The 12,962-nt window shown below is 44.8% G+C and overlaps 1 protein-coding gene across 2 annotated transcripts in view; it reads left to right on the plus strand.

Moving 5' to 3' along the window:
• The window catches only part of Larp1 (La ribonucleoprotein 1, translational regulator), a 70,024-nt gene that overhangs the window by 44,717 nt on the left and 12,345 nt on the right, over nt 1–12,962 (plus strand). For both annotated transcript variants that reach the window (XM_070022655.1, XM_070022656.1), the window contains exons 9-15: nt 3,885–4,059; nt 4,398–4,567; nt 6,416–6,808; nt 7,761–7,884; nt 7,973–8,178; nt 8,809–8,915; nt 10,047–10,198. In XM_070022655.1, the coding sequence (XP_069878756.1) occupies nt 3,885–4,059; nt 4,398–4,567; nt 6,416–6,808; nt 7,761–7,884; nt 7,973–8,178; nt 8,809–8,915; nt 10,047–10,198 (1,327 nt within the window). The remainder of the gene's footprint in view (nt 1–3,884; nt 4,060–4,397; nt 4,568–6,415; nt 6,809–7,760; nt 7,885–7,972; nt 8,179–8,808; nt 8,916–10,046; nt 10,199–12,962) is intronic.

Raw genomic sequence — 12,962 nt, forward strand, 5'->3', positions numbered from 1 at the left:
TTTGTACTTCTAGAATTTATAAGCTTAGTGTAATTTTTCCTCTTCAGTTCTTATCAGGCCCCTTTCCTCTACTCTACTTTTTTTTTGTATATGTAGTATCCAATAAGTATTCAGTAAACAAACGTTTTTTTTTTTTAAAGGTTTGCTGGGATACGTGTAGCACAAATAGTAGGGCACTTGAGACCTTGGATTCACTCTCTATAAAAAGAAAAAAAAAGTTTTATCTGATAATGATATGCTACATAGTTATTTCATGTTCTCTCTCTCATAAGCTACTATTGATTATTTTTGCTTATTTGAGGGGGTGGTGTCTGGTCGTGGGGCCTGAACTCTGGGCCTGGGCGCTGTCCCTCAGCTCTTCAGCTCAAGGCTAGCGCTCTACCACTTGAGCCACAGCGCCGCTTCCAGCTTCTTTCTTTTTGCTTATGTGGTGCTGAGGAATCGAACCCAGGGCCTCATGCACGCAAGGCAAGCGCTCTACCACTGAGCCACCTTCCCAGCCCCATGCTTATGTTTTATTAGGGGCTGAAAACCAGTGAATTTTTTGGTTGGTTGATTGGTAGGTTGGTTGTTTTTGTTTTGTTTTGTTTTGGGGATTTTTGGCTTTTAAGAGCCTGAACTTTTAAGTACCTGAACTTTTTTGCTGAAGGCTTAGGCTTCACTATTTGAATCACATCTCTTATTTCTGGCTTTTTGGTGGCTAATTAGAGAGTCTGAAAGAAGTCCAGGTCTGTCTTTGAACCATAATGTTAAGGTCTCAGCCTCCTGAGTAACTAGGATTATAGGTATGAACCATGCTGCCTGGCTGCCAGAAATTCCTAATGGCATGAACATAATTACTCATATGTCTTATTTTACATATTTATTATGCAAATAACACGTTTTATTCATATAAAAATACTGCCTCTGAAAAGTTTTTGTTTTCAACTTAGATGACTAATTTCAAGGTATTTGAAATCATTTGTTTAGTTATGCCTTCAAGTTGATGTGTTTTTTTGTTGTTGGTTTTTTGTTTTTTTGTGTGTGTGTGGGTTGTGGGGCTTGAACTTTGGGCTTAGGTGATATCCCACAGCTCTTCAGCTCAAGGCGAGCTCTCTACTGTTTAAGCCACAGCACCCCTTCGGTGTTTTCATGGTTTGGAGATAGGAGTCTCATGGTCTTTCTTGCCTGAGCTGGCTTTTGAACCACGATCCTCAGATCTTAGCCTCCTGAGTAGCTAGGATTACATACACGAGCCACCGGCGCCCACTTGATGTATTTTTTATTGTGATGTACAGAGAGGTTACAGTTACATAAGTTAGGTAATGAGTACATTTCTTTCTTTTTTTTTTCTCCTTCCAGTCATGGGCCTGAACTCTGGGCCTGGGTGCTGTCCCTCAGCTCTTCAGTTCAAGGCTAGCACTCTACCACTTGAGCCACAGCGCCACTTCCGGCTTTTTCTTTTTGCTTATGTGGTGCTGAGGAATCGAACCCAGGGCCTCAGGCATACAAAACAAGCACTCTACCACTGAGCCACCTTCCCAGCCCCAGGAATACATTTCTTTTTTAAGTGTCACTTCATTTTCTCCCAGTGATTTCATTTTGTGCTTGAGTTTTAGGAATTGAATGTGTTGACCCCCTCCATATCTTTCTAGTTTGTTTTTAATTTATCTAAAACAGTAGTTTCAGAGTCAAAATATACAAATATAAATCTAACTTGAAATTCTGTTGTTTTCACTTTTTCCTCTTTCTTACCTTATGTAGGAGATAACCTTTTCTGGATTCTTCCATTTAAAACAAAACTAAGCCAGGCCCCAGTGGCTCACACCTGTAATCCTAGCCACTCAGGAGGCTGAGATCTGAGGATCAGAGTTCGTAATCATAGCCACTCAGGAGGCTGAGATCTGAGGATCAGGGTTCAAAGTCAGCCCAGGCAGGAAGGTCCATAGACTTATCTCCAATTAGCCACCAGAAAATTGTAAATGAGACTGTGGCTCAAGTGGTAGAGGGCTAGCCTTGAGTAAAAGGAGTCTCAATAAGTGCCCAGGTCCTGAGTTCAAGCCAGCCGACCAAAACCAAAAAATAGGCTAAATCCGGTAGTGCACATACTTTAGTAATGCAGAATTTTGGGAGACAGGTGGATCACAAGGTCAAGGTCAGTCGGATTCACACATACATTGGCTTACATACATTGTTTACATCTTGGCTTACATTTTGAGATCCTGCTTCAATACAATAAGAAAATACTTTTTTTTTTTTTTTTGGCTGTGAGGCCTGAACTCTGCACTCTGGGCCTGGGTGCTGTCCCTCAGCTCTTCAGCTCAAGGCTAGCGCTCTACCATTTGAGCCACAGCGCCACTTCCGGCTTTTTCTGCGTATGTGGTGCTGAGGAATTGAACCCAGGCAAGGCATGCAAGGCAAGCACTCTACCACTGAGCCACCTTCCCAGCCCCAAGAAAATACTTTTTGAAAGAAAAAATAGAAGCAAATGCCTGTCCGTACGTTTGTATCCTTCCCCTTTCTTTGATAAGCAACATACCACACATAAATTCTTCAGGTCTTTTTTCAGGGAGAGGAAGGTCGTTTGGGGGCTTGCACTCAAGACTTGGCTCTCATTTGCAAACACCCCTCCCCCATGGCTGGCTTACCTCTTGAGTTTCATATTTTGCTGATTAACTGGAGACAGGCTCTTCTGTCCCAACGGGCTTTGAACCTTAATCCTTAGAATTTAGCCTCCTGAGTAGGATTACAGGTATGAACCACTGGCACCCAATTTGAGTTCTTTTTTATTTTCATTTTATGTATCTGGGAAGTAACTGCAAAGTAGTTAAAAATAGGAACATATACCCAGATCCTATTTATAATTGTGTGGTACACTACTTTGTAGGGTTTTTAAACTGTTGCCCACTAGACATTTTTAATTGTTTCAAGTCTTTTATTAATACATCCGCAGTTAGCTTTTCATATTTTTGCCAGTGTATTTTTGGTACAGGTTTTCAGAAGCAGAAATGGCTAAATAAACGTGAATGCATATGTAATTTTGTTAGACATTGCCCAATTTCCTTTGTAGAGGTTTTGCCTTTGCATTCTCAACAACAGTACATGTTGAAATTTTCCTTTCCTTCATTCACTTAAAAGATTTCAAAAAGTTTTTAAATTTATCCATATTCTCAGATAACAGCCGTAAATAGTTTACCTTAAAATTCAAATAGAAAAGGGATTTAATACATACTGATCTGTGCTTGCTTTTTCTTTATTTGGGTTGGTCATAAGGTGTGAACTTAGGGCTTGGCACTGTCCCTGAGCTCTTTTGTTCAAGGCTAATGCTCTACCACTTGGAGCTTTAATTCTACTTTTGGTTTTTGAGTGGTTAATTGAAGATCAGAGTCTCATGGGGACCTTTCTGCCCAAGCTGGCTTCAAACCGTGATCCTTAGATCTCAGCCACCTGAGTAGCTAGGATACAGACATGAACCATTGGTGCCCTAAAAACTTTTTTTTTCTTTTTAAATGTCTGATCCACCATTGAATGAATGAACCATTTAAGTTGCCAATGTGATGACAAGATAGATTGTTTTCAGGGTTTTTTTTTTTCCCTTGTTACAGTGTTTCTATATATGGCCTTTAAGTCCAAATCTTACTGTTACTATTTCCTCTTTGTACAAGTATTCCTTGGCTTACTGGAAGTAGAATTACAGGGTTAATGGGTGGTTTGGTTTTGATGTTTGTACCCTAGTACAAGTTTGGACATCTCACACGTCTGCCTGTCTGTGGAGGAAGGTGCCAAATACTTAATAGGACTACTGTCCCTGGACTATTAGCCAAGCTCTTAGGGACCCAGTTGTTCATCTTTTTGAAGATCTTAGTCTTTCTTCTTCATCTTCTGTCCTTCATCCTCCCCCACAGGCCCTAAAGGACAGCAAGGTGGTAGAGATTGTTGATGAGAAAGTCCGTAGGAGGGAAGAGCCTGAGAAGTGGCCTCTGCCTGGTCCTCCAATCGTAGATTATTCACAGACTGATTTCTCTCAGCTTCTCAACTGCCCTGAGTTTGTTCCCCGCCAGCACTACCAAAAGGAAACAGGTAGGTACCCTTCCAGCATCTAGATGCTCCTTTCTTTTTTGGGTCCAGTCATGGGGCCTGAACTCTGGGCCTGGGCGCTGTCCCTCCGCTCTTCAGCTCAAGGCTAGCGCTCTACCACTTGAGCCATAGCGCCACTTCCGGCTTTTTTCTTTTTGCTTATGTGGTGCTGGGGAATCAAACCCAGGGCCTCAGGCATGCAAGGCAAGCGCTCTACCACTGAGCCACCTTCCCAGCCCCCTAGATGCTCCTTTCTTGTCCTCATCCTCTGGCAAACATCTTCAGTACCGGTCTGATGATGAAAACTGGAGAGATGAGGATCTTATCTTCCCACCCTTCAGAGTCAGCTCCTGGCTCTCCCCGTGCTGTCACCCCGGTGCCAACCAAAACAGAGGAGGTCAGCAACCTGAAGACGCTACCCAAGGGCTTGTCTGCTAGCTTGCCTGACCTGGATTCTGAGAACTGGATTGAAGTGAAGAAAAGGCCTCGACCTTCCCCAGCACGACCCAGGGTGAGTGAGAAACTACCTTGGGTTTGAGGGCCCTAGACTGGAATGCTTGGAAAAGGGATCACAAAAAGAAATATGAACCCAAGTGGTTCAGGGTTCTAATGTGAAATGACCAGGAACAACTACAGGATAGTTAGCTTGGCCCGTTTCCACTGGGGGGTGAGGGGGACTTTTCCTCTGCTAAGTTCCTGAGTAGCTGTACCATAGGAAGAAGTCATGCAGCAATGGCCCAGGTTTCTTGAGTCTTAGCTTGTGTTTTTGCTTCATCTCATTCCCTGAGTCTGCATTTCCAGAGAGAGCCTTTTTCCTGAACTTGTTCTCAGTATCCTGTAAGTCCCTCCTCCCTTTAGTAGAAGCAGAGGAGAGGGAACAGATGTGGTAAATGCACTGATTGAGTCTAGACTAGAACACAGGTTTACAGAGCTGATGGCTTAGTGACCTTGGGAAGTTTGTTGAGTACTTCAGGACCTCATTTTTCCCTGATTTAAAATGGGAAAGCATGGTCAAACTACTCTAGCATTAGTAAAGCAATGTATGTACGTAGTACATATGGAACTTACTGTAGGTGAAGTATTTCAATCTCAAACTACAACTACCGCCTCTAGCACTGAACTTATCTTCCCCTGTCTCCTTTGCTTTGGAAACCTTGGGTCTGGAGCTTGTGAGGTGATTCAGAGATGACCTTAGATTTTGAATCTACAAAACCCTTAGCTTCCTCATGCATTTTTACCTTGACTGGTTCTACCTTCTCCTTCCTTGTCTGTGTCAGCTGATCCCCAGAACTCCTTCTCTGTTCTGACTATTGCCTTTAAAAAGTGTTGTATCTTCCCAAGTAGGAATAATGGGGATAAAGACAGTAAATGGACAAGGACCCTATAAAGCGTTCAGACTACAAAGGCTTTGGAAAGATGAGAGAGCCAGATTTATTAGTCTCTCCCTGTCCCTCCTGCTCAGTCCTAGAATTGCAATCATCGGAGCCACTCCTCCTGCTTGGTTGGCTTATCTTGAGCTTAAAAGAGGTAGAGTTGGGGTTTATATGGGAAGGTCTTTGCATAGCAAGGAATTGCCTTGGAGGCATATGAGGTAGACAAATGCTTCTCCCGCAGTGTCAGATAAATTCAGTCTTATTGACCTTCCAAAATGTTTTCTTCTATCACCTGGGAGCAGTTTGACATTCCTTGCTAAAAGCATCCTGTTTTCTTTTGCCTGTGTGCATACTATCCTTTCTACCTGGCACTCTCTGTCCCTGTCTTCATCCACCTTACTTGTGTTGATCCTTTCATAGCTAGAATTTAGGAAGTCATGCCCACATCAGGTGGGTAAGCGTCCTCTGTATTCCAATGAACTATTTCTAGTCTCTGCCATATTACATTGCAGTTGGCTGACTGGTAGACTTTTAATCCTACTAAAGTGGAGGAACTTTAATCTTAATTTATCCTGCCCTTTTAAGGGCCTGGTACTATTGGGTCCTTGCTCATCCATCAGCTCATGGAAGATTTGCTGTTGCTAGGTCCCAATGCAGGTACTAAATACATCATAAAACAAGATGGATAAATGGAAAAATCAACCTGTTGAACTTCTGGTTCATGCTCACTTCTGAGACACACCAAGTGAGGTAGAAGCGTAAATGACAACATAGTTGTTTGTGAATGGTTCTGTGAGCTGTGTGTGAAGGAACTGGGCTCTGCGCGTGAAGGCATTCTCTCTCCCTAAAGCCAACTCCCGGGAGGGAACACTAACCTGTTAGTGTTACTAAGGCTATATGACAGGCCAGAACTTTGTCTCATGACAAAACTAGAACCTGATTCGAAGACCCCCTAGTGATTCTGTCTTTGGTCTGTCCTATTTCAGAAGTCGGAGGAGCCCAGAGTCGCCCACCCAACCTCTTTGCCTCAGCAGCTTCTCTCCCAGCAGCTGATGGCTAAGGACCAGGATGAGCAAGAAGAACTCGATTTCCTGTTCGATGAAGAGATGGAACAGATGGATGGACGAAAGAATACCTTCACTGCCTGGTCTGATGAGGACTCTGACTATGAGATTGATGACCGGGATGTCAACAAGATCCTCATTGTTACCCAGACACCACCATACATGCGCCGGCACCCTGGTGGGGACCGCACAGGCAACCATACCTCTCGGGCCAAGATGAGTGCTGAGCTGGCCAAAGTCATTAATGATGGGCTCTTCTACTATGAGCAGGACCTGTGGACTGAGAAGTTTGAACCTGAGTATTCCCAGATTAAGGTGAGGCTCAACTGTAGCAGTGAATATGCAGCCTGGGATACCAATAATAGACGGAGAAAAGGAAGACCCTCTCCAGTCCAAAGCCTATATACTCACTTGTGAGAGGAAGATGGTGGTTTACACCTTCTTGGGCCATTAATGCAACAATAGATACATGAACCCTATTGAATTGCATAGAGGAGGATTTATTGTCCTGGACATCAGTATTTTATTTAAAGTTGGCTAGACACTGATGGAGAATAAAATGAGACTGTCATAATTAGATAGTATAAACATTTCAAAGCCTATATTTTATGTTGAGTATATAAAATATTTTTTAAAAAATAGATCTTTTGAAAAGAAGACATCTTGTTGTCAGGTGCCAGTGACTCATTCCTATAATCCTAGCTACTTGGGAGGTTGAGGTTGGGAGCATCATGGTTTGAGGCCAGCCTGGCCATATACACTGACAACCTTTCTTAATCTCTCCTCGATGACAAAAGCACAGCACCACACTCAGCTACAATGGGAAGGTGGATCTCAGTCTAGGTGTTCTCTTACCTCAAAAATAAGTCAATTTTTGCACCGAGCATGTTTGGTGGAAGTTGGGTGTCTATGCACTGAGTAGTAACTGTTTGGTGGAGGAGAGAGACTTGTCTGGCCACTGTGACAAGATGGTGGCAGGAAGGCACATAAGGAGCCGTTGGAATGACTAGGGAAGAGCCTGTGCTAACTCCAGCACTTTTGCCAGCGCGAGCTCAGTCTTGTGTGCTGGCCTCCTTTGTTTAGCATTTTTGTGTCTGGGTAACTATGGTCAAGTGGCCACAGGCACCTGAAGGCCTGGAGACCAGAATGCCATGAATGTGGACGGGGGAGCTGTCCTCTCCCACTTCTCGCCAGTCTTGATTCCTAAGCCGGCTAGAGCAGCTTGCTGACTTGCCCTCTTTCCCCGCCCATCTCACATCCTCTGCAGCAAGAAGTTGAAAACTTTAAGAAAGTCAACATGATCAGCCGGGAGCAGTTTGACACCCTGACTCCTGAGCCCCCTGTGGACCCCAACCAGGAGGTTCCTCCTGGTCCGCCCCGGTTCCAGCAAGGTGAGGACCAGACATGAGACCCAATATTGATGAGGGTCCACAGCCTTGAACTGTCCCCGCATGCTTACCGCACTTTCTGCCTCTGCAGTTCCCACTGATGCACTGGCCAACAAACTGTTTGGTGCTCCTGAGCCCTCCACCATTGCCCGTTCTCTACCAACCACTGTCCCAGAGTCACCAAACTACCGCAATGCCAGGACTCCCCGCACGCCCCGGACCCCACAGCTCAAAGACTCAAGCCAGACTTCGCGATTTTACCCAGTGGTAAAAGAAGGACGGACACTGGATGCCAAGGTGAGTTGCTTGTCCTGGACCCACTTTACTTTCTAGTTCTTTATTTCTGTCTGTCGCATGTGAGCCTGAAGTGAGTGGTGGACATAAGGACTAACCAGTGTGATCCACCAGCAAATCTCCTTGCTCCTCGGCCTCCATTGCTTCACCTGTGAAATGGACTTGACAGTTGCTAGCTCCACAGCCATGAACATTATGTGGGAGAAAATGATTTTGTTGGGGTAGAACACTTTCTTAGCTTGCACACAACCCTGGGTTCAGTTCCCAGTACTGCAAACAAAACAAATGAACAAAGAATGAGCCCACAAAAAGTACTGTCTAAAATGGGAGGTTGGGGCTGGGAAGGTGGCTCAGTGGTAGAGCGCTTGCCTTGCATGCATGAGGCCCTGGATTCGACTCCTCAGCACCACATAAGCAAAAAGAAAAAAGCCGGAAGTGGTGCTGTGGCTCAAGCGGTAGAGCGCCAGCCTTGAGCTGAAATGTTGAGGGACAGCACCCAGGCCCAGAGTTCAGGCCCCACGACCGGATCCAAAATAAAATAATTCATTTATGAAGGCTGTCTTACTCCTCTAAGAATTCTTCGTGCTCCTCAGAGTTGTACCTGTACAACTAAGTCCTGGCTGATCTTTACAGATGCCTCGAAAAAGGAAGACAAGGCACAGCTCGAACCCACCTTTGGAGAGCCATGTGGGCTGGGTGATGGATTCCCGGGAGCACAGGCCGAGGACGGCATCTATTAGGTACTAGGGCAGTAGTGGATCGGGCTACCTATGTGGGGTGGGTAAGAGGGCATGAAATCCACCAGATTGGAAGTTCAAGGAACCTTCATGTAAGTAAAGCCAGGAGCTGGGAAGGGGAAAGGACCTGATTTTGATATGTTCATAGTGTTTTCTGAATTGTGATTGCCTACCTAAGAAACAGTGTCCAAGTAAATAAGCAGGTAGGGCTGGGGCTATAGCTCGTTGGTGGAGAGCATGCTTAGCATGCCCAGGATGCTGGGTCTGATCCTTGCACCACAAGGAAAAGAGGAGGAAAAAAACAAATTCTATTATTTGGGTGCTGTAATGCTAGCTACTCAAGAAACCAAGATCTGAGATTTGTGGTTTGAAGGTAGCCATGGCAGGAATGTCTGTAACACTCCTATCTCCCATAAAGTACTCAGAGAAAACTGGAAGTCACACCGTGGTTCAAGTGGTAGAGCACTATTCTTACCTTCAATTAACCACCCTAAAACCAGAAGTGGTGCTGTGGCTCAAAAGTGGTAGAGCACTAGCCTTAAGCAAAATGAGCTCAGGGACAGAGCCTAGGCCCCGAGTTCAAGCCCCACAACTAGCAAAAGAAAAAGGAGGAAAAAGAAAATTCTTTGGTCCTGCCCTAACTCGGCTTACTGAGGTTTTCAGAATAGGTCCCAGATTCCTTTTTTTTTTTTTTTTTCTTTCTTTCTTTTCATTAGATAGTCCATTGTTCCTTATTCTAAAGCAAGGTTTGGGTGTCACCAACCTATGTAGCCTGTTTCCTGCAGAAATAGTACAGACTGAAAATAAAGCAGGGTTATAAAATGGGTTAACATCAGATGGATGGCTCATTAAGGAAAGTGTAAACTTACAAGTTAGGAAAAGAATGCCAGGAAGCATAAATTTTGACATTTGAACAGAGCTCTGCTATTTACTAGCACCTTGATCCTGGACCAGTCTCTGAGCCTCAGTAACTTCTTAAACCCTCTGAGGGTTGATGCAACGTCTTCCTCAATCAGGGACTGAACAATGCTAATGACACAGTTTGGGCTGACATGAGGGATCAAAAAGGATCTCCTAACCTTAGGGTGGGCTGTTATGGGTAACCTGGTGACACTTATCTTTCTGTGGTTCTAGTTCCAGCCCCTCAGAAGGGACACCTGCAGTTGGTAGCTATGGCTGTACCCCTCAGTCACTGCCCAAGTTCCAGCATCCTTCCCATGAGCTGCTCAAGGAAAATGGCTTCACACAACATGTCTACCATAAGTATCGTAGGCGCTGCCTTAACGGTAAGAAGTGCTGGGCCTTTGTGTGATTACTTAGGTCCATGCAGACAACAGGTACTGGAAACAAGAAGTGGCATGGCAAGAAGAATGAAAGTTAGATTCAGGTGTCTTGTTTGGTGGCTCAGTGGTAGAATGCTTGCCTTGCATGCACGAGGCCCTGGGTTCGATTCCTCAGCACCACATAAGCAGAAAAAGCCAGAAGTGGTGCTGCAGCTCAAGTAGAGTGCTAGCCTTGAGCTGAAGAGCTGAAGGACAGTGCCCAGGCCCAGAGTTCAGGCCCCACGACCAACAAAAACAGGGAAACAAAATGAAATGGCAGAAGCTAGGGGAATTTAGATCATAACAGTTCAATTCCTTGAGCTTCCTCCATTTGATACAGAAAAGTGTCAGGTGTTGGGGTTTTTTGTTGTTGTTGTTGGATTTTGTTGTTGTTGTTGTTTTGTACTTCAGGCAAGATTGCCTGAAGTTTTTTTTTTTTTTTTTTTGTTTTTTTTTTTTTTTTGTGGGTCCTGTGGCTTGAACTCTGGGTTTGGACGTTGTCCCTCAGCTCAAGGCAAGCGCGCTACCACTTGAGCCACAGTGCCACTTCCAGTTTTCTGGTGGTTAATTGGAGATGAGTCTCATGGACTTTCCTGCCTGGACTGGCTTTGAACCTCAGACCTCAGACCTCAGATCTCAACCTCCTGCATAGCTAGGATTACTGTTGTGAGCCACCGGTGCCCAGTTCCATCATGTCTTAAGGAAAGAACTTTTTTTTTGTCAGTTGTGGTGCCTGAACTCTGGGCCTGGGTGCTGTCTCTCAGCTCTTCAGCTCAAGGCTAGCGCTCTACCACTTCAGCCACAGCTTTTTCCGCTTATGTGGTGCTGAGGAATTGAACCCAGGGCCTCATGCATGCAAGGCAAGCACTCTACCACTGAGCCACCTTCCCAGCCTCCCCCCAGCTATCATCTAGGAGAAAGCCTTGATAAATGTTGTGAGATGTATTTCCTTTTACCATAAAGTGAGATTGTTTTTTGCAAGTATGAGGGCTTAAATTCAGGACCTCATCTCCAGCCAGTTTTAGATTAAAAACCAACCCACGAATAACATTCTGGTTTTAGATTCTTTGCTATTTAAGGGAAACAGGACGATGCATTACCTTTATCTCCATCAGGTCGTGGCTAGAGGGGCCATGGCAATGGTCACCCCAACCTGCTCTCTATATACCTCCCAATACCTCTGCCATGACTGCAGGCTCCAGCTTCGGTCAGCTGGCAGAAGTCAGGTCTTGCTGTTTGCCCTGGCAGGCTCAGGCCACAATCCTTCTATTTATATTTCCCACCTAGCTTAAATGACAGGCACATACCACTGCACCCAGCTTTCTATTGGTTGAGATTTTGATTTGAGATCTTTTTGCTTCAAACTATGATCCTTCTAGTCTCAACCTTCTGAGTAGCAAGGTTTACAGGTGTGAGGGTTACATCTACCTACTGTTAGTCTCTTTAGTTGTACTCATTCTAGAAGATAGGAAATAGTGTATCTTATGGTTTTGATTTGCATTTTCCTCATTTGTGATACAGATTCTAATTTAGTTGGATCTGTCTTATCACTAAGTTGTAAGCATTCTTGTCAGATACATGTTTTCTCCCTTGTATGTTGTCTTTTTCACTTTCCCAATTCATAAATCTTTTGCTTGTTTGTTTTGTTGGTCAAGGGCTTGAACTCTGGATGTCCCTAAGCTCTTCAGCTCAAGGCTAGCGCTCTACCACTTGAACCACATAGCCACTTCCAGTTTTCTGAGTGGTTTGATGGAGATGAGTCTCACAGCCTTTCCTGGCCTTTCCTGCCCGGGCTGGCTTTGAACTGCAGTCCTCAGCCTCCTGAGTAGATTACAGGTGTGAGCCACTGGTGCCCGGCTTCATAAAAGTTTCTAATGTTGGGGATGGGAAGGTGGCTCAGTGGTAGAGGGCTTGCCTTTCATGCATGAGGCCCTGGGTTCGATTCCTCAGCACCACATAAGCAAAAAGAAAAAAGCTGGAAGTGGCGCTGTGGCTCAAGTGGTAGAGTGCTAGCCTTGAGTGAAGAGCTGAGGGACAGTGCCCAGGACCAAAAAAGTTTCTAATGTTAACTTTTTTTTTTTTTTCCTTGTCCTCGGGCTTGAACTCAAGGCCTAGGCGCTATCCCTGAGCTTCTTTTGCTCAAGACTAGACTAGCACTTTACCACTTGAGCCACAGCACCACTTTTGGTTTTTTCTTTTTATGTGGTACTGAGGAATCAAACCAACGCAAGGGCTTTATGCCTGCTAGGCAAGCACTCTACCACTAAGCCACATTCCCAGCTCTAATCTTACCTTTTTTTAGCTGCTGATTGTTGTTTGTGCTTTTGGTCTTTTGCATATTGAGTTTGTGGGATGTGTGTGGGGTGGAGGGTAGTCTTAGGGCTTGAACTCAGGGCCTGGGTGCTGTCTCTGAGCTTTTTTGCTCAAGGCTAGCGCTCCAATCCTGTGAGCCACAGCTCTACTTCAGCTTTTTGGTGGTTAGTTGGAGATAAGAGTCTCATGGACTTGCCTGCCCAGGCTGGCTTCAAACTTTGATCTTCAGATCTCGGCCTCCTGAGTAAGCCATGATGCCCAACTTGGAGGTTTGTTTTTTGTTGTTGTTTTATTTTTGTTGGTCATGGGGCTTGAACTCAGGGCTTGGGTGCTGTGCTATCTGAGTTTCTTCACTACCATTTTGAGTGAGATTGTCACTTCTGATTTAGGGATTATTTGGAGAAAAGAGTCTCAT

The sequence above is a fragment of the Dipodomys merriami genome, unplaced genomic scaffold (genome assembly GCF_024711535.1).
Source record: "Dipodomys merriami isolate MVZ:Mamm:240054 unplaced genomic scaffold, mDipMer1.0.p SCAF_151, whole genome shotgun sequence".
Lineage (NCBI taxonomy): Eukaryota > Metazoa > Chordata > Mammalia > Rodentia > Heteromyidae > Dipodomys > Dipodomys merriami.